Here is a 22617-nt window from a genome sequence, read left to right on the forward strand (position 1 = left end):
CTTTTATACTGTACTGTATACTGTATAATACTGTATAGCCTGACTGTGGTCTCTATGCTTTGGTGGCCACATCACTCTGGATGATTGCAGGCACCACAGAAGAGAAGTGTACACAGCTCCAGGGCTGGTCTCCTACCTGTGTTTGGCTTTACTGGGCTCTGGGCTCTGAATCATCTCCGGCATGCTGGAGGCCACAGGCTGCTCACTGCAGAACAAACAAAGAACAAACCCATTAACCGAAACATTCCAAGAGCACGTCACATCGCTCTGCCCCAGAGGAGCTGTCACATCGCTCTGCCCCAGAGGAGCCGACACATCGCTCTGCCCCAGAGGAGCCGACACATCGCTCTGCCCCAGAGGAGCTGACACTCTAATGCAGACATTAAGCTACACACTACGCTGTTATCTGCTAACATTTCTGTAGGTTTTGTTAGACATCTCTGTGTTGTATATCCGCAAATTCCCTACACTTTGCACCATGTTACAGAAGGGGAACAGTAAATACATTGTTCAGCATAACACAGCCTCAGCTACTCTATTTTATGGGAAGTCCAAACATTTGGCTCACATTCATAACATCTGCAGAATGTAAACCATTGCCCGCCCCCCCTAGTGCTCCACCTTATGGGGCCCATTCACCAAACGATTTACCCGCCGATATACAGCAGATTCGATCACTGTGATGAAATCTGCTGTGAAATTGTTGCGCAAACGCTGACAGAACCATCGATTTCCGTCCAAAATCAATCGCTCCTGTCGATCCGTCCGTGCGGAACATTTTGCTCGATCGCCGGCGGGTCGGCAGTGCGTCGATAGCGGCGTTCGAATGCCCGATGGCCGGCGCTAGCTGCAATACATTACCTGTTCCGCTGGTGTGTGTCCCCGCTCTCTCCGCAGTCCTCTTCTCCGCTGGGCTCTGGGTTCCGGCTGGCTTCACTTCCTGTCCCGGCAGGAAGTTTAAACAGTAGAGCATCCTCTACCGTTTAAACTTCCCCCGGCAGGAAGTTCAGTGAAGCTAGAGCCGAGCGTGGAGAGGAAGACAGCGGAGACCGGGGGACACGCGCCGGCGGAACGGGTAATGTGTGCGGGGGGAGGGGGGAAGGGCGGTCTGGCGGCGGCAGCTCCACAGATGCTGAATCGATTTCATGCTGAAATCATGCTGAAATCGATTCACAATCTGTTTGCAGTAAAGGCAGCCATATGATCCCTCTCTAATCAGATTCAATCAGAGAGGGATCTATCTGTTGGTGGAGCTGATGGCAAATTGACCAGTGTATGGCTACCTTTACACCCCTCTAGATTGTAAGCTCACATGGATAGGACCCTCCCCCTAGTGTCTCCACCCCACTGCCCCGCCTAGTTTTCCCCCTTAGGCAATTCCTTTTTGCCTTCAGAATCCAGTAAACTGCTTTGGGTAGAGCTACAGTTTAAAGCTGCACCGTGTTGCCAAAACTAAAATGTCAGTAACTACACTTCGTTCCAAAAAAGAACATTTGAAAGCATTCCCAAGTATTCCCAATTTGTAAAAATGTTTACTTTCACTACAGAGAGAAGATGCTTTCTTATCTCTGGTCATCAGCAAATGTAATCATTCCTGGCTGAAGCTCTCTGAGGTATGTGCCTTCACTCTGGTCCCCTCTGTTGAAGTGACTCAGCTGTTGCCAGGGGGACATGTCTGTTCAGCAAAGGAAAGGAGCAGAATCAAAACAGAGGCAGAGAGTGTCTTCTGCCTTTGCCGATGAGACAGAGATAAGCTATCTTGTACTGCTCTCTGCAGTGAAAGTAAACATTTTTACACACAGGGAATACGTGGGAATGCTTTCAAATACTCCTTTATGTAAGAGTAGTTACTGAAATGTTAGTTTTGGGAGTATAATCACATTTTACTGAATACCACGGTGTGTAGTATGAGGATGGTGAGAAGGAGGAGGGAGGTGAGAAGGAGGAGGGCGGTGAGAAGGAGGAAGATGGAGTGAAGAAGGAGGAAGATGGCGAGGAGGATGAGGATGGCGAGGAGGATGAGGATGGCGAGGAGGATGAGGATGGTGCAGTTACCTCGGCAGTTAGGCCTGGAAGTAGGGTCGTCTCACTCTGGCTTCACCGCGTTCATCTCGTGTCCCTCCCGGTTCTTGTAGAATACAGGTCCCCTCCTCCCTCCTCATGCTGCACACTGGAAGCACAGGAAGACCATATGGAGACCACATTATACTTCAAGGCAGACCAAGAGCAACAACTGATATCAATCATTAAACCCGATAGTTCATGCTTGTGTCTTTATAACCCACAATGCATAGATTGCACATAAAAACAGCCAAGGTGGGGATGGGAGGGGAGACCAATCACTCCTTCACTGTGACCACACAGCTGACTCCGCCTACTTCCTCTTTGCTGCCGCCAAGAGATTTAGTCTCCATCCCCCGCCCCATCAGTAGCTGATACCCCCTTTTCCTTTTCACAAATGGATCATCAGGGGGCTCTGTATGGCTGATAGCATGGACCATGGTTCTGACGTCACACCAGAGATGCTCAAATAATGAAATTGGATGAAATCTGAATAAGTGTTATTTGGATTTCATCCAGTTAATTAAATCACCTGTGTGGGTGCGCGGGGGTGGGGGGGGGGGGGGGTAACCACCCTGGTGTTCTATTTATTGCGGCAATGCGGCCACGGGTGTTCTTTTGTTTTTTTTAATGTGTTTAAGTTGGTGTAGCTAGCACTACACTAGCTAGCTACACTTTCCAAATCAGAAAAAAACTTTAGCGCTATAGGTACTTCATTCCTCTACCAACACCCTTCAAAGTGCAGGCTCACCAGCTCTTAATAAGGCCCAAGTTATAAGGTCTGAAGCGTATATACATATGCCACCACCATCACTGGTTCCCGATTCAATCTTCTATGCCAATATGTCCAGCCTCCTTCCTCAGCATACAGACATTCCCTGCATGTGTATAATAAATGAATAAAAGATCTAAATGTACTCCATCTAAAAGTACATCAATTTATTCAATAGAATGGTATATACAAGATACTCACTCCTGGGCCCTTTTGAAAGGGACCCACAGCAGTACAGCGCATGTAATCAATAGTACGTGGGGTGCCGTTCTCCCAACCACCACTCATCCGCACGACCAGGTTTCGCAATAGCATCAGGGGCTCGCGACTGGTTCCCGATTCAATCTTCTATGCCGATATGTCCAGCCTCCTTCCTCGTGAGCCCCTGATGACGCTGTTGCGAAACCTAGTCGGGCGGATGAGTGGTGGATGGGAGAACGGCAGCCCACGTACTATTGATTACATACGCTGTACTGCTGTGGAGTCTTCTTAGATCCGTCCCTCGGCGCCTGCAAAGATGTGTTCCAGGCGCGTTACGTGACTACAAACACTTCCTCCTTGTGTTTGTAGTCACGTGACGCGCTTGGAACACATCGTGGGAGGCTCCGAGGGTAATGGGTAAGATTTAGATCCAATTTCGTTATTCTACCATCCCTGGTGGGAGCCTTGTTGCATTGTGGGAAATAACAGCTGTGTACAGCTGTTTCCAACTGCGCAAAAACCAAGCAGCATCTCCTTCCACTGACATCAACTGTCAGCAGTAAAAATGACACCATGTGATAAATGCCAGAATGTAAATCGGGGAGAGGAAAGATTTTACAATGGGCAAACACTGACTAAATCATTTATACATAATTATTGTAAAAATGAAGCACTTTTTTTACTACATCATTTTCACTGGAGTTCCTCTTTAAAGGACACCCGAGGCGAAAATAAACGAATGAAATAAACAATTCAATCTATCTTCCTTCTCCTAAAAATGACTTTTTAAGATATTGCAGAGTTTTATTTTATGTTTAAATCTACTTTTTAAGTTTTAGCTGTTTTATGGTTTTTGCTCAATGACACATTCATTGAAGTATGCCAGAGCTAAAATCTATGAACTATTGACCCTTTTTATCTCTTTCCTGCTAGGAAAGAATAAATACAATGTATTAATTCTTAAAACCACAAACGCAATTGCAGCATAAACCAATTTTGTGAGCGTTTAGCGCTCTTCCTATACCTTCCATTAGAGCAAAATCGCCCTAAAAATTGTACAGGCACCGCTTTGCTCTCGAGTCTGAAATCGATCGGAAATCAGATCTGTTGGAAATAATCGATCTGAGAGTAAATCGATCAGAAAATCTCATAATGTATACCTAGCATTACAGGAACCTGAAATGAATGATTAGGAGCAATTTATACTTCCTCCAGCCTCATTTGGACCTTGGGCTCCCTTGCTGTCCTCCCCGCCCACTCCATTGTCCCAGGATCACCTCTGGTATCAGCGGCGCAGAGCGCTCCCGGACGTGGTAGCGCAGTCACGCTGCGCAGGCGCTGAAGACCACGACTGAACCCGACTTTGGAAGATACTGGAGGCGATCGTGAGACAACAGAATGGCCGGGGAGCACGACAGGGAGCCCACGGTCTTCATGAGGCTGGAGGAAGCACTAGGTAATAGGGTTGCAACGGTATGAAAATTCACGGTATGATAACCGTCAAAAAAAATACCGCGGTATGGCGGTATCACGGTATACGGTATTACACATTTATTCTCATTACAATTAACCTAACTAGTATAGGCTCGGATACAGCGTCCTGCATCTCTGTTACCTGATTTGTGTCTGGTATTCCTCAGCTATCTGCAGTGCAACAGGTTCTCTTTAAAAATAAGCTTATCTGCAGTGGTGGCAGTCAGGTGACGGGTCACAGGTGACCAAATTACAACTAAAGGGGCCCATACACTGGTCAATTTCAGCCATCGATCGATTTCTATAGAATCAATTGATCAGAAATCGATTCTATCAAATTCCCCCATTTGATCGATTTGCGGCAGATTTCAACTGATTTCGATCGATTTGATCTATCTGACAGGATGAAAAATCTAGGTCGGTCAGCTGCTGGCAGCAGATCCATGGCCCATAGAGTTGCATTGGATCTAATAGACCAATAATGCATTTAGATTGATTTCCAATAGATTTCATTCTGAAATCTATTGGAAATCTGTTCCTAGTGTGTGGCACACATCAGATACATTCCTGTTAGATTCCACTTGACAGGCATCTGACAGAAATCTGATGGTCGAAAAATGCTGCAAATCTATAAGTGTATGGCCACTTTTACTTCAATTTCTCACAGACGTGCTTTCAAAATGAGCATAGCTGCGGTGGCAGTCAGCTGACACGGGGAGAGATCAAAATACAACATGTGCTGTGCTGCTCAGTCACAGATGAGAAGGCATTAGACAGTGTCTATTCTCTAAATACATGCAGGGTGCATGTCTCGTTTTTCCTTCTGTCCTCAGTCAGGTGACAGGTCACAGGTAGGGACACGGGATGGGAGAGATCAAAAATGTTTGCTGCTGTGCCACAGATGAGGGGGAATTAGACAGTCTAAACACTCTCTATGCATACAGGATCCAGTTCTCTGTTTTCCTTGAATCTGTGCAAAAGTTCAGGTCCACTTTAAAAATGCTGGAGGTGCAATGGTGTGGTGCTCAGGCAGGCAGGCAGGCCCTCTGAGTAATTGTGTCTCAACTCCCAGTGGGGGAACGTAGAGGCCGCTGGAGTGACTGGGCGTGTGGGGGCTGAGTAGTGGTGGACTAATGTCTCTGGCACTGACATACCTTATGGTGCTTGCGTTCCTTCTAATTGTCCGCAGGGGATCATCCTTGCCTCTGCTTCCCACTAGTCCTTCTCTCTGTCCCCCTCCGTTATTAATAACAAGGCACCCGCCGCCTAGGCTCCTTCTTCGTCGCTCAGGGAGTGTCATACAGTGTGCGCAGTGCACACTACGGAGAGCCGCAGAACGAGCGTCCCTTCATGACGCAGAATGAGCGTTTGCGCTCCAGCCGCCAGCAGCGCTCTGCCTATGCGATCCGGCTGTGTCATCACCCGGCGCCTGCACAGTCTGTTGGCAAGCCTCCCGCTACCACGAACTAGCTTCGGGAGCTTGCTTTTGTAACGGAGGTTGACGGAGAGCCGGACAGTGACGGGAGATGCGGAAATAGAGCCAAAAACCGGTATTTTCAAAAAGTGCATGGTATGATGATCATGCATATTGAAACCGTGGTATACCGTCATACCGGTATACCGCGGCAACCCTACTAGGTAAGTATACATTTCCCCTAATCATTCATCTGAGGTCCACTTTAAAGGATACCCGAAGTGACATGTGACATGATGAGATAGACATGTGTATGTACAGTGCCTAACACACAAATAACTAGGCTGTGTTCCTTTTTTCTTTCTCTGCCTGAAAGAGTTAAATATCAGGTATGTAAGTGGCTGACTCAATCCTGACTCAGACAGGAAGTGACTACAGTGTGACCCTCACTGATAAGAAATTCCAACTATAAAACACTTTCCCAGCAGAGAATAGCTTCTGAGAGCAGGAAAGAGATAAAATGGGTGAATACTTCATAGATCTTAGCTCTGGCATACTACAATGAATGGGTCATTGAGCAAAAACAATAAAACAGTTAAAACTTAAAAAAGTACATTTAAACATAAAATAAAACTGTGGACTATCTTAAAAAGTCATTTTTAGGACAAGGAAGATAGATACAATCATTTATTTTCACCTCGGGTGTCCTTTAAGCAAATGCCATGTCAAATTCCTAAATGGAAACTTATCAGGCCAAAATACATGATTGTAACATATTCCACTGAGCTACGCGGCCTTCCTCGACGCTGGCCATGCCTGAGGGGGTCACAAAGTCAGCATAACATCAGCACAATCTTCAGCCTGGTGGGATAATGGTTCTGCTGACACTCGGATGCCGTACAGGACAGCAGCCATTCGCACAGGAAGTGAGGGACATCGGATCCTGCAATCACCAGTATGAAAGGTTTACACTTTAGCAGAAATCATTTACTTTTTACTTTGTTTCTGCCAACATATTCAGCCCACCAGAATGACACCATCTACTGCAGTGCCTCCTCTCACACACCCAGCACAGACTGCACGTTTCTGTACATCAGCCACCTAACTGCAAAGTACTCCCAAATTACATTTGGAAAGTTTCGGACTCCCTACCCCTCAACCCCCCCCCCCCCAAAAAAAAAGAAGTTTGGTTGAGTCTTGATGGTTCAACCTTGCCCGTCATCCACTCTCCTAGCGCCTCCATACAAACACTATCTCCCCTCCACCATGTCCTATCATTATTATTATTTATTGTATTTATAGAGCGCCAACATATTACGCAGCGCTGGATATTAGTTTAGGTTACAGACAATATTTAGGGGTGACAAACAGCAATATGACAATACAGGAATACAAGAAAACCAGATCACACAGCACAGTATGAGTACAAGGTAATGCTTAGTCAGTCACTGGATGGAGCGTGGAGATTAGGCCCAAAGGCTTACAATCTAGAGGGAGAGGTAGAGACACGAAACGTAGGGGACCAGAGTTCAGCTGTGGGTTTAGAGCAATTGTGAAGGGTGGTAGGCCAGAGTGAAAAGGTGAGTTTTGTGGGCCTTCTTGAAGATGTTAAAGTAGGGGGCTGCTATAACAGTGATGGCTAACCTTGACACTCCAGCTGTGGTGGAACTACAAGTCCCATGAGGCATTGCAATACTCTGACAGCTCTAAGCATAACTCGGAGAGGCAGATGCATGATGGGATTTGTAGTTTTTTCACAGCTGGAGTGCCAAGGTTAGCCATCACTGTCCTATAGCAACCGAAATCCCCGCTCAACTACAAAACATAAATTAATAATTTCAGCACCCAGTGAGATCCACACGCAGTTATGTCACACATTGACATCTTGTTCAGTAAGGGCCCTTTCACACCAAGTCAGTAACGTTGCAATCACATCGCAATGCAGCCAAAATATCGCACTGATAATTCTATTTCTGCAGTGCTACCATATAGAGAGGCATACAGTACAAAGGAAGTATTATTACTTAGTATTTATATAATACTGACACCTTCTGCAGAGCTGTACAGAATATATAGTCCTCAGTGGAGCTCACAATCTAATCCTACCATAGTCATAGTCTAATGTCCTACCATATTATTATTATGTATTTATATAGCACTGACATCTTCTGCAGCACATTACAGAGTACATAGTCATGTCACTGACTGTCCTCAGAGGAGCTCACAATCTAATCCCTACCATAGTCATAGTGTAATGTCCTATCATATTATTATTATGTATTTATATAGCACTGACATCTCCTGCAGCACATTACAGAGTACATAGTCATGTCACTGACTGTCCTCAGAGGAGCCCACAATCTAATCCCTACCATAGTCATAGTGTAATGTCCTACCATATTATTATTATGTATTTATAAAGCACTGGCATCTTCTGCAGCACATTACAGAGTACATAGTCATGTCACTGACTGTCCTCAGAGGAGCTCACAATCTAATCCTACCATAGTCATAGTCTAATGTCCTACCATATTATTATTATGTATTTATAAAGCACTGGCATCTTCTGCAGCACATTACAGAGTACATAGTCATATCACTGACTGTCCTCAGGGAAGCTCACAGTCTAATCCTACCATAGTCATAGTCTAATGTCCTACCATATTATTATTATGTATTTATATAGCACTGACATCTTCTGCAGCACATTACAGAGTACATAGTCATGTCACTGACTGTCCTCAGAGGAGCCCACAATCTAATCCCTACCATAGTCATAGTGTAATGTCCTACCATATTATTATTATGTATTTATAAAGCACTGGCATCTTCTGCAGCACATTACAGAGTACATAGTCATGTCACTGACTGTCCTCAGAGGAGCTCACAATCTAATCCTACCATAGTCATAGTCTAATGTCCTACCATATTATTATTATGTATTTATAAAGCACTGGCATCTTCTGCAGCACATTACAGAGTACATAGTCATATCACTGACTGTCCTCAGGGAAGCTCACAGTCTAATCCTACCATAGTCATAGTCTAATGTCCTACCATATTATTATTATGTATTTATATAGCACTGACATCTTCTGCAGCACATTACAGAGTACATAGTCATGTCACTGACTCTCCTCAGAGGAGCTCACAGTCTAATCCTACCATAGTCATAGTCTAATGTCCCACCATATTATTATTATGTATTTATATAGCACTGACATCTTCTGCAGCACATTACAGAGTACATAGTCATGTCACTGACTGTCCTCAGAGGAGCTCACATTCTAATCCTACCATAGTCATAGTCTAATGTCCTGCCATGTTATTATTATGTATTTATATAGCACTGACATCTTCTGCAGCACATTACAGAGTACATAGTCATGTCACAGACTCTCCTCAGAGCTCACAGTCTAATCCTACCATAGTCATAGTCTAATGTCCCACCATATTATTATTATTTATTTATATAGCACTGACATTCTGCAGCACTGTACAGAGTACATAGTCATGTCACTGACTGTCCTCAGAGGAGCTCACAATCTAATCCTACCATAGTCATAGTCTAATGTCCTCCCATATTATTATTATGTATTTATATAGCACTGACATCTTCTGCAGCACATTACAGAGTACATAGTCATGTCACTGACTGTCCTCAGAGGAGCTCACATTCTAATCCTACCATAGTCCTAGTCTAATGTCCTCCCATATTATTATTATGTATTTATATAGCACTGACATCTTCTGCAGCACATTACAGAGTACATAGTCATGTCACTGACTGTCCTCAGAGGAGCTCACATTATAATCCTACCATAGTCCTAGTCTAATGTCCTCCCATATTATTATTATGTATTTATATAGCACTGACATCTTCTGCAGCACATTACAGAGTACATAGTCATGTCACTGACTGTCCTCAGAGGAGCTCACATTCTAATCCTACCATAGTCATAGTCTAATGTCCTGCCATGTTATTATTATGTATTTATATAGCACTGACATCTTCTGCAGCACATTACAGAGTACATAGTCATGTCACTGACTGTCCTCAGAGGAGCTCACAGTCTAATCCTACCATAGCCATATATTCATTGCAGTCTAATGCTGGGAATATGCGGTTCGTTTGTTGCTCAATTCTGCAGTCAATTCTCTTATCTTCCGCTCGTTCTTCGTATCTTTTTCCATTCACTTCTATCAGAAATAGAGCGGCGAAAGGATCGGAAGGGAGATCGGACATGTTGGAAATTATCTATCAAACCATCTAATCACCTCAAAAACGAACCGTGTATTCCCAGCATAAGGCTTTTTTTTTAAAGTTGGAAGCCGATTAATTTATCTGTAGGTTTTTGGGGGTGTGGGAGGAAACTGGGGTGCTCGGAGGAAACCCACACAGACAGGGAGATTCCATGCAGATAGTGCCCAGACTGAGATTTGAACTGGTGACCCAACTCTGCAAGGCGAGAGTGCAAACCGATACGCCACCAGGTAAACGTACGCGTTACCCCATGCATCAGCACTCTATTGGTAAAGCCCCTTAACCAGCTGAGCGGTCTGGACGAGCTCAGCTCGTCCAACACCGCCAGCGGCTGCCGCTCAGGCCCTGCTGGGCCGATTTTGATGAAATAAAAAGCAGCACACGCAGCCGGCACTTTGCCAGCCGCGTGTGCTGCCTGATCGCCGCCGCTCAGCGGCGAAAGAGGGCCCCCCTAGCCGCCTGAGCCCAGCGTAGCCGGAACAAAAAGTTCCGGCCAGCGCTAAGGGCTGGATCGGAGGCGGCTGACGTCACTCCGCTCGTCGCTATGGCGACGATATAAGCAAAACAAGGAAGGCCGCTCATTGCGGCCTTCCTTGTTTATTCTGGGCGCCGGAGGCGATCGGAAGATCGCCTCCGGAGCGCCCTCTAGTGGGCTTTCATGCAGCCAACTTTCAGTTGGCTGCATGAAATAGTTTTTTTTTTATTTAAAAAAAACCCTCCCGCAGCCACCCTGGCGATTTAATCAGAACGCCAGGGTGGTTAAGAATATTATTGCGTTGCAATGCAGTGAAATAAGCATCTCAGCAAAATGTACCCCCCAAAGAAAGCCTAACTGGTGGCGGAAAAAACAAGATATAGATCAGTGCATTGTGATAAGTAGTGATAAAGTTATAGGCTAATGAATGGGAGGTGAACATTTCTCACGTGAAAACGACGGAACCTGAATGGGTTATTGTTGGTCGATTTCAGCCAGAAATCGATAGAAATTACAATCAGTCAGCATGTTGGGGCATACATCCTCGGCAGATTCTAACAGTGTTGAAATTTGCTGAGGAATATTGCATGGTGTATGGGCACCTTATGACCACTGATATTGAGGCAGCTCACAGTGGTTTGAAGTCGGGCTGAGAAGAATGGACATGAATGGCTCTGTCCATGCTGTAGATCCATGTATGTTGGGGAGCTGTGTATGCTGGGGCCTGTGTAAATTGGGGGAATGAGTATGCTGGAGGCCTGTGTAAATGGGGGAAAGTGTATGCTGGAGGCCTGTGTATACAGTGAAAGAGAGGTCTATGTTGGGGAGCTGTGTATACCGTGGGGCCGGCCCATGTATGTTGGAAGTGTCTGGGTAAAGTAGATGAAAGTGTACACTGTGGGACTGTACATGCTGGGGGGGGGGGGGGGCGCTATGTAAGCTGGAGGCCTGTGCATGCAGAAGGCTTTTGTATAGGCAAAAGGGGGGGGGGGGGTTGTGTTAACTGGGGTCCTGTGTATACAGGGGGAGGGGGTCTGTCTATGCTGGGGGATTGTGTATAAATGGAGTCTGTGCATGCTGCTGGAGGCCTGTCTTTGCTGGGATCTTTTGTATACAGAAGGGGGGCTGTCTATGCTGGGGTACTGTGCATACAGAGGGGGGCTGTCTATGCTGGGGTACTGTGCATACAGAGGGGGGCTGTCTATGCTGGGTGAGCCAATCTATGCTGGGCTCCTGTATATGAAGGGAGAAGGGGGGGGGGTGTCAGTGTATACTGTGGTAGAGGGGGAGGGGGTGTCTATGCTGGGGTCCTGTGTATATGTGGGGTCTGTGTATACTGGGGTCCTGTGTATACAGAGGGGGAGGGGGTGTCTATGCTGGGGGTCCTGTATATGGGGGGAATCTGTGTATACTGAGGTCATGTGTATGGGGGATCTGTGTATACTGGGGTCCTGTGTATGGGGGATCTGTGTATAGTGGGGTCCTGTGTGTAGGGAGGGGGGGCTGTGTATACTGGGGTCCTGTATATGGGGGGGATCTGTGTATACTGGGGTCCTGTATACGGGGGATCTGTGTATACTGGGGTCCTGTGTATGGGGGATCTGTGTATACTGGGGTCCTGTGTATGGGGGATCTGTGTATACTGGGGTCCTGTGTATGGGGGATCTGTGTATACTGGGGTCCTGTGTATAGGGAGGGGGCTGTGTATACTGGGGTCCTGTGTATACTGGGGATCTGTGTATACTGGGGTCCTGTGTATACTGGGGATGGGGGATCTGTGTATACTGGGGATCTGTGTATACTGGGGATCTGTGCATACTGGGGATCTGTGCATACTGGGGATCTGTGCATACTGGGGATCTGTGCATACTGGGGATCTGTGCATACTGGGGATCTGTGCATACTGGGGATCTGTGCATACTGGGGATCTGTGTATACTGGGGATCTGTGTATACTGGGGATCTGTGTATACTGGGGATCTGTGTATACTGGGGTCCTGTGTATACTGGGGATCTGTGTATACTGGGGATCTGTGTATACTGGGGATCTGTGTATACTGGGGATCTGTGTATACTGGGGTCCTGTGTATACTGGGGATCTGTGTATACTGGGGATCTGTGTATACTGGGGTCCTGTGTATACTGGGGATCTGTGTATACTGGGGATCTGTGTATACTGGGGTCCTGTGTATGGGGGATCTGTGTATACTGGGGTCCTGTGTATGGGGGATCTGTGTATACTGGGGTCCTGTGTATGGGGGATCTGTGTATACTGGGGTCCTGTGTATGGGGGATCTGTGTATACTGGGGTCCTGTGTATGGGGGATCTGTGTATACTGGGGTCCTGTGTTTATGGGGGGCTGGGTCTGTGTATACTGGGGTCCTGTGTATAGAGTGGGCGGGGCTGTGTATGCAGGGGGCGGGGCTCTTTGTGCTGGGCTCCTAAGGAGCAGGAAGTGGCCGGGCAGTAGATGGTCAGTAAGTGGAGGGATATCCGGACATACATAGTAACGCTGCACGGTAACACTGCTGTGTGACTCACCCGTCCCTCCCCGGCTGCAGCCACCTCTCTTTCCTCCGCTACCGCCGCTGCACCGTCCAAAGCAGCAGGCTTAGCCTTCCTTGTGAACGTGACCCGCGCATCATCACCACGCACGGCGTCACGTCATCACGCACGGCCTGGGAGAGTAGTGCGCGTGCACGACGCGAGCCCGCGCTCTTCCCAATCAGCTGACGAACAGCTGTTCCCCGACGCATGCGCAGTGCTGCCCCTTCTCGGCAGCTCTGAACTCTCCGGGCATGCGCAGTGAAGCGGTCCGAAATGCACGCCTCGGATTGGAACGGAATCTCCCGAAGCTCGACGTGCAAAACCTCAAAGCATACCTCTCAACTTTTTGAGATGAGAAAGAGGGACACCTAAGCCACGCCCCCGACACACCCCTAGTCACGCATAACAAAGATTTCATAAGAAAAATATATTGTTTTATAATTCCAACCACACTGGCCCTTTCTATCCTGGTTCATTTTCCTTCCTATTAACATATTGGTAATATATCAATTTAAAGGATGGGAATAAAGTTTAGAGTCATTCAAACACATTTTTTAGTATAGAAATATATATATTTACATAGAAAGAGGGACAAATGAGGAGGAAAGAGGGACAGTTGGGAGCTATGAAATGGGCGCCGCAAAGGTTGCAATGTTATGGCTGCTTCACACCAAGCACACTTCCAAAAGCACTATTTTCAAAAAAGAACTCTTGGCTGATGTGTTTGTATGAGCTTGTTCACACCAGCGCCATCCGCAGACTTTAGGGCTTGCAGAATTTTTACAATTACACCTCAATTTAAAGTATAGGAGAATTGTAAAATTGCTTAAAAAACATTACTGAACCGAGCAATTTTCCAAGCGTTTTGTGCCAAGAGCTGTTCACTTCCAGGCCAAAGTGTGCTTCCTGTGTTGTCACAAGAATTTGAAAATTGCTAAACGCAAATGCTCCAAATATGCTAGGCAAAAGTAGCAAATCGCTAGGCACATGCTGGGAGTTGCTACTGCATATCGCTACAAAAAGAGCTAAGCATTTACGATTATGCTTCGCGAGTTTTGGTGAGAACTAGCCCTTAATAGCAGCACCCAGGTCAGAGCCAGGACAAGGTCCTCCAGCACCCAAGGCTGAGACACCAAAGTGCGCCCCTCCATCCCTCCCACCCGAGCCGTCACACACTAATTGCTATTAAAGTAAGGGACTCCCCAGGGCCCCCAATGCCTTAAAGGAATACTGTAGGAGGGAAGGGGGGGGGGGGGTAGCGGAAAAATGAGATGAACTTTCCTGGGGCTTCTAATGGTCCCCCGCAGATATCCTGTGCCCGCGCAGCCACTCACCGATGCTCCGGTCCGGCAGGGCGGTGGAGTTGGTACAAAAATGTTATGACTCCGACTCCTCAATTTATGAAACCACGACTCTGACTCCTCGACTCCTTATACTTAACAGGGCTGTGGATTTCGTACAAAAATCATTCGACTCCGACTCCTCAGTTGATGAAATCAACGACACCAACTCCGACTCCGGGTGCCCAAAATTGCCCCGACTCCAACTCCTCGACTCCACAGCCCTGGCCTCCAGTTCACCTCTGGAATTTCAGACTTTAAAGTCTGAAAACCACTGTGCCTGCGTTGCCGTGTCCTTGCTCCCGCTGATGTCACCAGGAGCGTACTGCACAGGCCCAGTATTGTCTGGGCTGCGCAGTACACTCCTGGTGACAACAGTGGGAGCGAGGACACGGCAGCGCAGGCACAGTGGTTTTCAGACTTTAAAGCATCGGTGAGTGGCTGCGCGGGCACAGGATGTCTGCTGGGGACCATTAGAAGCCCCAGGTAAGTTCAACTCATTTTCCCCCAACCCCCTACAGTATTCCTTTAATCTCTAGTTATCTGGCTTGCAGTCACTGCCATGTATCCCGTTTTCTTATTTCTCTCTGCTTCAAACACAATAGAGGAATGATAGCTGAGTGAGTTGTGTGCCCCTCCTACACTGCGCCCTGAGGCTGGAGCCTCTCTCGCCTCTGCTTCGGCCCAGCCCTGACCCAGGGGGTAATTTGGGTGCAGGCTGCACTCTGTAATTATTGTTTTTAGGTGGCACGTACTTTGTTAGAGGGGAGGTTCAGATATCAGTGGATATTTGGGGGCAGTGTAAAGCAGTAAGGGTTAAGTTGGCCACTAATAATCCAATTTCTAGCGAAAAATCGTTCGAGCAATCAGATAATTCTGATTGTAAGAAAAATCATTCGCTACACCATCAACAAACCAATCTTTGCTTCCTGTCCATCACAACCAACTAGAAAATAGAATTTTGGTTTGACCAAAATCAAATCGGACGACAATTTTTATAATCGTTCGTAATCGATTGTGCCCATCAATGGAGATTATTTACAACCAGTCCGATCATAATTTATGATAGCTCGAACGATTTTTCGTGAGAAATTGGACTGTTAGTGGCCACCTTTAGGCATCAACAGGGAGAGTTCAAGTGAGCATAGGGTAGGGGTCAGGATCCTTTTTGGCTGAGAGAGCCATAAATGCCAGATATTTTAAAATGTATTTCCGTGAGAGCCATACCATATGTTTCAAACTGGGACAGTGCGCATGCGCAGCAGAGGGTTGTTGTCCCTGTTGCCATGGTGATGTGTATACAGTTGATCTGCCGGGCAGTGGAAGTGTCAGACATGTCTTCAGCTTCTCTTTGGTTTCAGCAACATCAGCAATTTACCCGAGAGCCAGACAGGAGAAATACCGACTAACAGCTTGTACAATCTCGTCCTACAAAGTCACTGGACCTGACAGGGTCCAGAGTGGGAGAATTGGAGCAGCTGTTAGTTTTGGGGGAAGCACGAGTAAGTTAGTAGTGCAAGCTACAGCAGTAGTGTGCCTACTTTGAAAATGTTACTTGCACTGCCACACTGAGCTGCGCTGCTTGAGCCGTGTAGATTAGTGAATCAGCCTCTTCTGATCTGTCTGTGAGCCAGAGGTAGCCATCAAAAGAGCCACATCTGGCTCCCGAGCCATAGGTTCCCTACCCCTGGCATAGGGTTAGGTTTAGTGATGGTAAAAATGATATTCTGTCATAGTATCCATTGCCCAAATAGAAAAATTAGGCATTCTACTAACAGCTTTCCCCAGCACCCAAATGACTGTGACTCCCTTTTTACAAGTATGTCCCCCTCTACCTTCTTAATTTGGGGTCTGTAAGGACCATGGTCGCAGGGAGCTCCTAGCACACTTCAGCCTGGAGCTATATATTATTTATTATGCTCCCATAGAAAAATGGCTCCTCTAGCTACTGTGCATGAACAATATAGTATTGTGCATAGAGGTCAATGCTACATACATACAAAATAAGTCAGTGGACACTCGCTGCTTAACCTTTTGGCGTAAATCCTACACCGCCCTTGTGGCCACCTAACTCTTACGCCGGCCGCCGTTTCCGCTCCCGACGCGATCGTGCGCACCCGATAGGGGAGATTAAGCTGCCATATTACAACTGACATCTCCCCTGAGTGATCAGAAGCCAACGCCGGCGGATCAGAGTGATCCATGTTACTGATGCGGCGGTGGGGGTGGGAGAAGAAGAGGATCCACTCACCTTCCTGCCGTTCCCACAGCGATTGGCGCTCCCCTCCGCTCTGGCTGGCATTCCCGCTCGCTCTGACGTCAGTTCCGGGTCCCGGCCTGATGATATCGTCATGCCGCGACCCGAAATTGAGCAGCAGTACGAGTGGGGATGCCAACCAGAGCAGAGGAGTCCACTGTGACTCACCGCTGGAGCCTGGGAGGTGATTAAATGCTGCTGGCTACCGAGGGGGGGGGGACGGGGGACACACACAGCCCAGCTACCAAAAGTGGGGATCCGGCTGCTTGACACACCACCCCCCTATGCAAATTCACCTGGTCCTTAAGGGGGGGTTAGGCAGCCGGTCCCCAATAGGGTAAAGGGTACCAGAGACTAATCAAGTAGAAGAAACGGGGAGCAGGCATGTTTGGGGAGCTGTCCTGATGGCCACTCCTCCCTGCTCTCCACTGCTCAGGCCTGGTCCGCTCATGATGCCAAGTGAGGTGCCAAATGAAGTGACTTCTTCTGGGGGCAGAATCTGGGAGCAGAAACAGGAAGTGAAGAGTGCCAAGCCAACCTATACCGGGGGCAACTGTAGCTGGCTAACCTATACTGGGGGCGACTGTACCTGGCTACCCTATACTGGGGGCGACTGTACCTGGCTACCCTATACTGGGGGCGACTGTACCTGGCTACCCTATACTGAGGGCAACTGTACCTGGCTACCCTATACTGGGGGCAACTGTACCTGGCTACCCTATACTGGGGGCAACTGTACCTGGCTACCCTATACTGGGGGCGACTGTACCTGGCTAACCTATACTGGGGGCGACTGTACCTGGCTAACCTATACTGGGGACACCTGTACCTGGCTAACCTATACTGGGGGCAGAGGTACTTGGCTAACCTATACTGGGGGCAACTGTACCTGGCTACCCTATACTGGGGGCAACTGTACCTGGCTAACTTATACTGGGGGCAACTGTACCTGGCTAACCTATACTGGGGCACCTATAACTGGCTAACCTATACTGGGGCACCTATAACTGGCTACCTACCTATACTGAGGGCCTTTTTTGGGGGGGCTCGCTGCAGCTATAATGTGCGGTGCAAATTGTTGGGTGCTGTGCGATCATTCCAGCTCGGGAAGGGGGGGGGGCGCATACTCACAAGTTTGCCTCAGGGTTAGCAAAAGTCTAGAACCAGCCCTGCCTCTGATCACCCCCATCTCGATGCCCCCCAGCAGCCTCTTCTGAATCATCAGGTTGGAGGAACGGGGGCCATCAGGACGGCTCCCCATACATGCCAGCTCCCCACATTTCTCCTACTTCATTCTACTTGATTCGGCTCTGGTATCCTTTAAAGAGTACTCGAAGCAGAAGGGAAAAGTGGAGTTTTATTTACTTGGGACTTCTTCCAGCCCTCCGCAGTCTATCAGGTTCCTCGTTGTCCTCCGGGCCCCTCCGTTCTGCGCATGCGCACTCCCATCCACGCACTCCTCAATAGCGCTCCCATAACCGGGCAGTGTTCTGCGAACGAGCAGTTCCTAAAGGATTTGTAACTGTGCAGAACACTTCCAGCCACAGTAGTGGTATGGAGGAGGCCCACGGACGGGATTGCGTGTGTATAAAAACCCGCTATATTGCAATCTTTCCTAAGGGCACAGCAGCACTACCGAGGGGGACCCGGAGACCGGATAGATTGCAGGGGGCTGGAAGAAACTAATAGTCAGCGTCACGTAGGGGCCAAAAATCATGGTTGCTATAACAGAAGTATTATATTAGAGTTAACTATACCAGGCATTGCTCCCATAGTCTTGCAATGGAGATTCGCAGGGACCAAGAGAGGTAGTTTAAAATACCTGAGATTATGCTGTATCACTAATTACAAGCCCTTATTTGCAAAAAAAAAAAAAAAAAAAAAATAATACACCCTGGCATACAGGGAATGCTGTTGAAAACAAAGAAAACCCAGAGAATCCCCCAAAGAGGAGATGGACTGGCTCAAAACCTGTCTTTTCTGTCAGGTTTTAACTGCCTACTTTTTTCATGATCGTGGTCCTTTTAACAGCCAAGAAACAGAGCAAGACAGCCTGAGAAAGTTTTTTCTGCAGGAAATCAAAGGGTGATTATTTCTGCTTTGCTTTATAGCCTTAAAGTGAATGGGAGCCGCATTTTCAAAAAATTAGACAGATACTTACCCAAGGAGAGGGAAGGCTCTGGGTCCTATAGAGTCTTCCGGCTCCTCTCCTGGTCCCCTCGTTCCAGTGCTGGCTCGCCCGGTAGCAGTGACTAAATTAGTCAAATACTGCTTTACCCGGCCGAAGGTGGCTTCAGAAGTCTTCAGGGAGCCCGAGTGCTCCTGAAGAAGGGCCGCCCTCTACTGCACCTGCGCAAGCACGCTCTCTTACATGCTCACGCCTGTGCAGTATGGAGCCGCACGTCTTCAGAAGGACACGACTCCAGAAGACTTCCAAATACCCTTTTGGCGTTGGATTGAAACGGTGGAGAGCCAGCACAGGATAGAGAGCACCGAGAGAGGAGACGGAAGGCTCTATACGACCCAGAGCCTTCCCTCTCCTTAGGTAAGAATTTGCTTCATTTTTTTTTTAAATGCGGTTCCCATTCACTTTAAGTGTGGTTTTAAACCTGCAACTGTGACACCTGCAATGTTATTTAAAGGGAACCAGAGACGAAGCACCCTTGTGTATTTTACCATATATATCAGTAAGAACATTAGAGAAAACACTTAAACTGGTCATACACTAGGCCGATTCCCCGCCGATCGACAGCAGATTCGATCACTGGGATCGAATCTGCTGTCAAATCGTTAACGTTAACTTTCGATCCATTTCGTCCCGAAATAGATCGATCCCGTCGATCGCCCGTGGGTAGGGAGCGCGTCGCTAGCGGCGTTCGAGTGCCCGACAACCGGCACAATACATCTGCAATAAATTACCTGCTCCGCCGGCGCGTATCCCCCCAGTCACCGCTGCTCCATCTCCGCGCTGGGCTTCCGGATCCAGCAGGCTTCACTTCTTCCTGTCCCGGCAGGAAGTTTAAACAGTAGAGGGCGCTCTACTGTTTAAACTTCCCCCAGACAGGAAGAAGTGAAGCATGCCGAAGACCAGAGCGGAGAAGAAGACAGCTGAGACCTGGGGAGTCGTGCCGGCCAGGGCAGGTAATGTATGCGAGGGGGGGGGTGTTGGGGAACAGCGGCAGCACCACCACATATTGTGAACGGTTTCAGGCTGAAATCTATTCACAATCTGTTTGCAGTAAAGGCAGCCATACGATCCCTCTCTGATCAGATTCGATCAGAGAGGGATCTATCTGTTGGTCGAATCTGATGGCAAATCGACCAGTGTATGGCTACCTTTATCATGCTCTCTGTTTCATATACTGCTAAAAGTGCCTGTTATCAGCTGTGATAAGAATCGCAGACTGATCATTCTGTCTGGCTTTGCAGGGAATAATTATAGCTGAGTCATTATAGCAGAGCCACAAGGGGGCAGGATTGGGCTTGAAAAGACACCAGAGAAGACAGACTCAGCTATAATCTTTCCGTAGCAAAGCTAGACTGAGTGCTCAGTCGGGGATTCTTATCAGAGGTGATAACAGTCAGATTAAACAGAGAACAATGAAACAAAGCGCAGATTAGGTGTTTACTGTCATGTTCCCACTGATTTATAAGGTAAAATACAAGAGGGTGCTTCATCTCTGGTTCTCTTTAAAAAAAAAAAAAAAAAAAAAAGTTCTATAACTGGTAATAAAAATTAGACCTTTTTTTTCTCTGTTACCAATATTCTATTCATTATCCGTACTACACATAAAATTCATTTTATTATAAGTTTATTTTTCGCGTCAGGTCTGCATTAACCTTGTGACCTATATCAAGACAAAGCCCGACTTATTTTTACTTTAAAGAGAACCCGGGGTGGCTTTGAAGAATGCTATTAGGAGACAGAGGCTGGTCCTGCATACTATCACCAGCCAGTGTGTCTGTACTGTGCCCCCTCCCCCGCACTCTGCTGCCCCTCAGAAAAAAAACCGCTGTGCTAGCAACATGCACCTTGTCGCTAGCAGGCCGTTTACCTTTGTGCTGCCTGTCACCACCGCTGCCTTCTCTATATCGCAGCTCCCCGTCTGTGTCCCTTCCCTCCAATCCGCTTAGGGAGGCGGGAAGGCACGCAGGCGGGGATCGGCGATATAGAGGAGGCGGGGGAGCGGTGGCGACAGGCAGCACAGAGGTAAACAGCCTGCTAGCGACAAGGTGCAGGTCGCTAGCATGGCGGGTTTTTTTTCTGGGGGACAGCAGAGCACAGTGGGGGGAGGGCCTGGGGGGCACAGTACAGACACACAGGCTGGTGATAGTATGCAGAACCAGCCTCTGTGTCCTAATAGCATTCTTCAAACCCACCCAACTTTAAGGGCGCGATTCCACTTGAGCGGCACGCTTCTGCGAGACGCGAGCCGGCTCTTCTGGGTCTGCGGGGAAAGCAGACGAATACCATCAGCCGTGCCATGCACGGCTATGGGATCCGCAGCCTCCCGCGCTGATTCTGATGGAAAAGCCGGCCAAATCGCTAGCGGTAGCGATTAGGCCGGCGTTACCATTGCACCCTATGGCAGAGTTTCCCCGCACTATTCGCCTGCGGGGAAACTCTGCAGATTCGCGGCGGTTTCCGCTCAAGTGGAAACGCGCCCTAAAGGATAACTGTACACTTTTTTTTAGAGTTTAAAGTTACCTGGGGCTTCTACTGGCCTCCTGAAGACGTCCTGTGCCCGCGCTGGTACTCAGCCATCCTTTCCCCCGCCGCGGCTCACTTACGTGTTTGCTGACTTTAATATCGCCAGCCACTGCCTCCTCGTTCCCGTCGCCGGGAGTGTCCTGCGCAGGTGCAGTATGAGAAGACCTCGGGTGCGGGGGAGGGGGTTGAGTACCGGCATGTGCCCAGGACGTCTTCAGGGGGCCAGTAGAAGCACCAGGAAGGTTGAACTTTTTAAACAGCATAGTTATCCTTTTTAAGTACTCTTACATGGAAGTGAGTGGGGCAGGGATGAGGAGGGAATGGGAGATAGGACAGAGCCTCTCTCTTTCTGAAAACTTGACTTAACTCAAAGGGACTCCGAGCAGTGCAAAAACTATGGAAAGATGCATATCATTTTAAAGCTCTCTTTCTCCTCTTTCCAATGATATATAAACCGCCACCCTACGTCTTTTAGGTTTCATTATTTTCGCGATTGAAATTGCCGCGGCCGCGATTTCGATCGCGAAAATAGAGAAATCTAAAAGGCGTAGGGCGACGATTTAGGGGTCGTCAGAAAGAGAGCTTTCCATAGTTATATTGTATTACACAGGGCGACTTTTTCAGAAAAAGTCGCCCTGTGTAATACAGTGTAACTATAGAAAGATGGATATCATTTTAAAGCTCTCTTTCTCCTCTTTTTGACGACCCCTAAATTGCCCCCCTACGCCTTTTAGTTTTCTCTATTTTCGCGATCGGCAATTTCAATCGCAAAAATAGCGAAAACTAAAACGCTTAGTGTGGCGGTTTATATATCATTGGAAAGAGGAGAAAGAGAGCTTTAAAATGATATGCATCTTTACATAGTTTTTGCACTGCTCGGAGTCCCTTTAACTCAAAAGTCTAATTTTTCAAGGATTGATTGAGAGGACTGAAGGCAGGAGTAGAGGAACAGACAACATACAGAGATATGGGGATCCAGCATGAATATACCTCTGTACTTACCTTAGGTAGCTTTGCATCAGGTCAAGTCAAGTGTCCTTTAAAGTGCACCAGAGATGTTCCCTAGCTGAGAAAATGAAAAAGCTGTTATACATACCTGGGG

The 22617-nt window shown here is 47.7% G+C and overlaps 1 protein-coding gene across 1 annotated transcript in view; it reads right to left on the reverse strand.

Moving 5' to 3' along the window:
- The window catches only part of USF3 (upstream transcription factor family member 3), a 30444-nt gene extending 17154 nt beyond the window's left edge, over positions 1–13290 (reverse strand). Inside the window, exons 1-3 of the mRNA XM_068270910.1 lie at positions 13202–13290; positions 2056–2170; positions 137–205 (exon numbers count right to left, since the gene is read on the reverse strand). Of these exons, the coding sequence (XP_068127011.1) occupies positions 137–183 (47 nt within the window). The 5' untranslated portion in view covers positions 184–205; positions 2056–2170; positions 13202–13290. The remainder of the gene's footprint in view (positions 1–136; positions 206–2055; positions 2171–13201) is intronic.
- Positions 13291–22617: the final 9327 nt, after the last annotated feature.

Source organism: Hyperolius riggenbachi, chromosome 2 (assembly GCF_040937935.1).
Source record: "Hyperolius riggenbachi isolate aHypRig1 chromosome 2, aHypRig1.pri, whole genome shotgun sequence".
Taxonomy (NCBI): Eukaryota; Metazoa; Chordata; class Amphibia; order Anura; family Hyperoliidae; genus Hyperolius; species Hyperolius riggenbachi.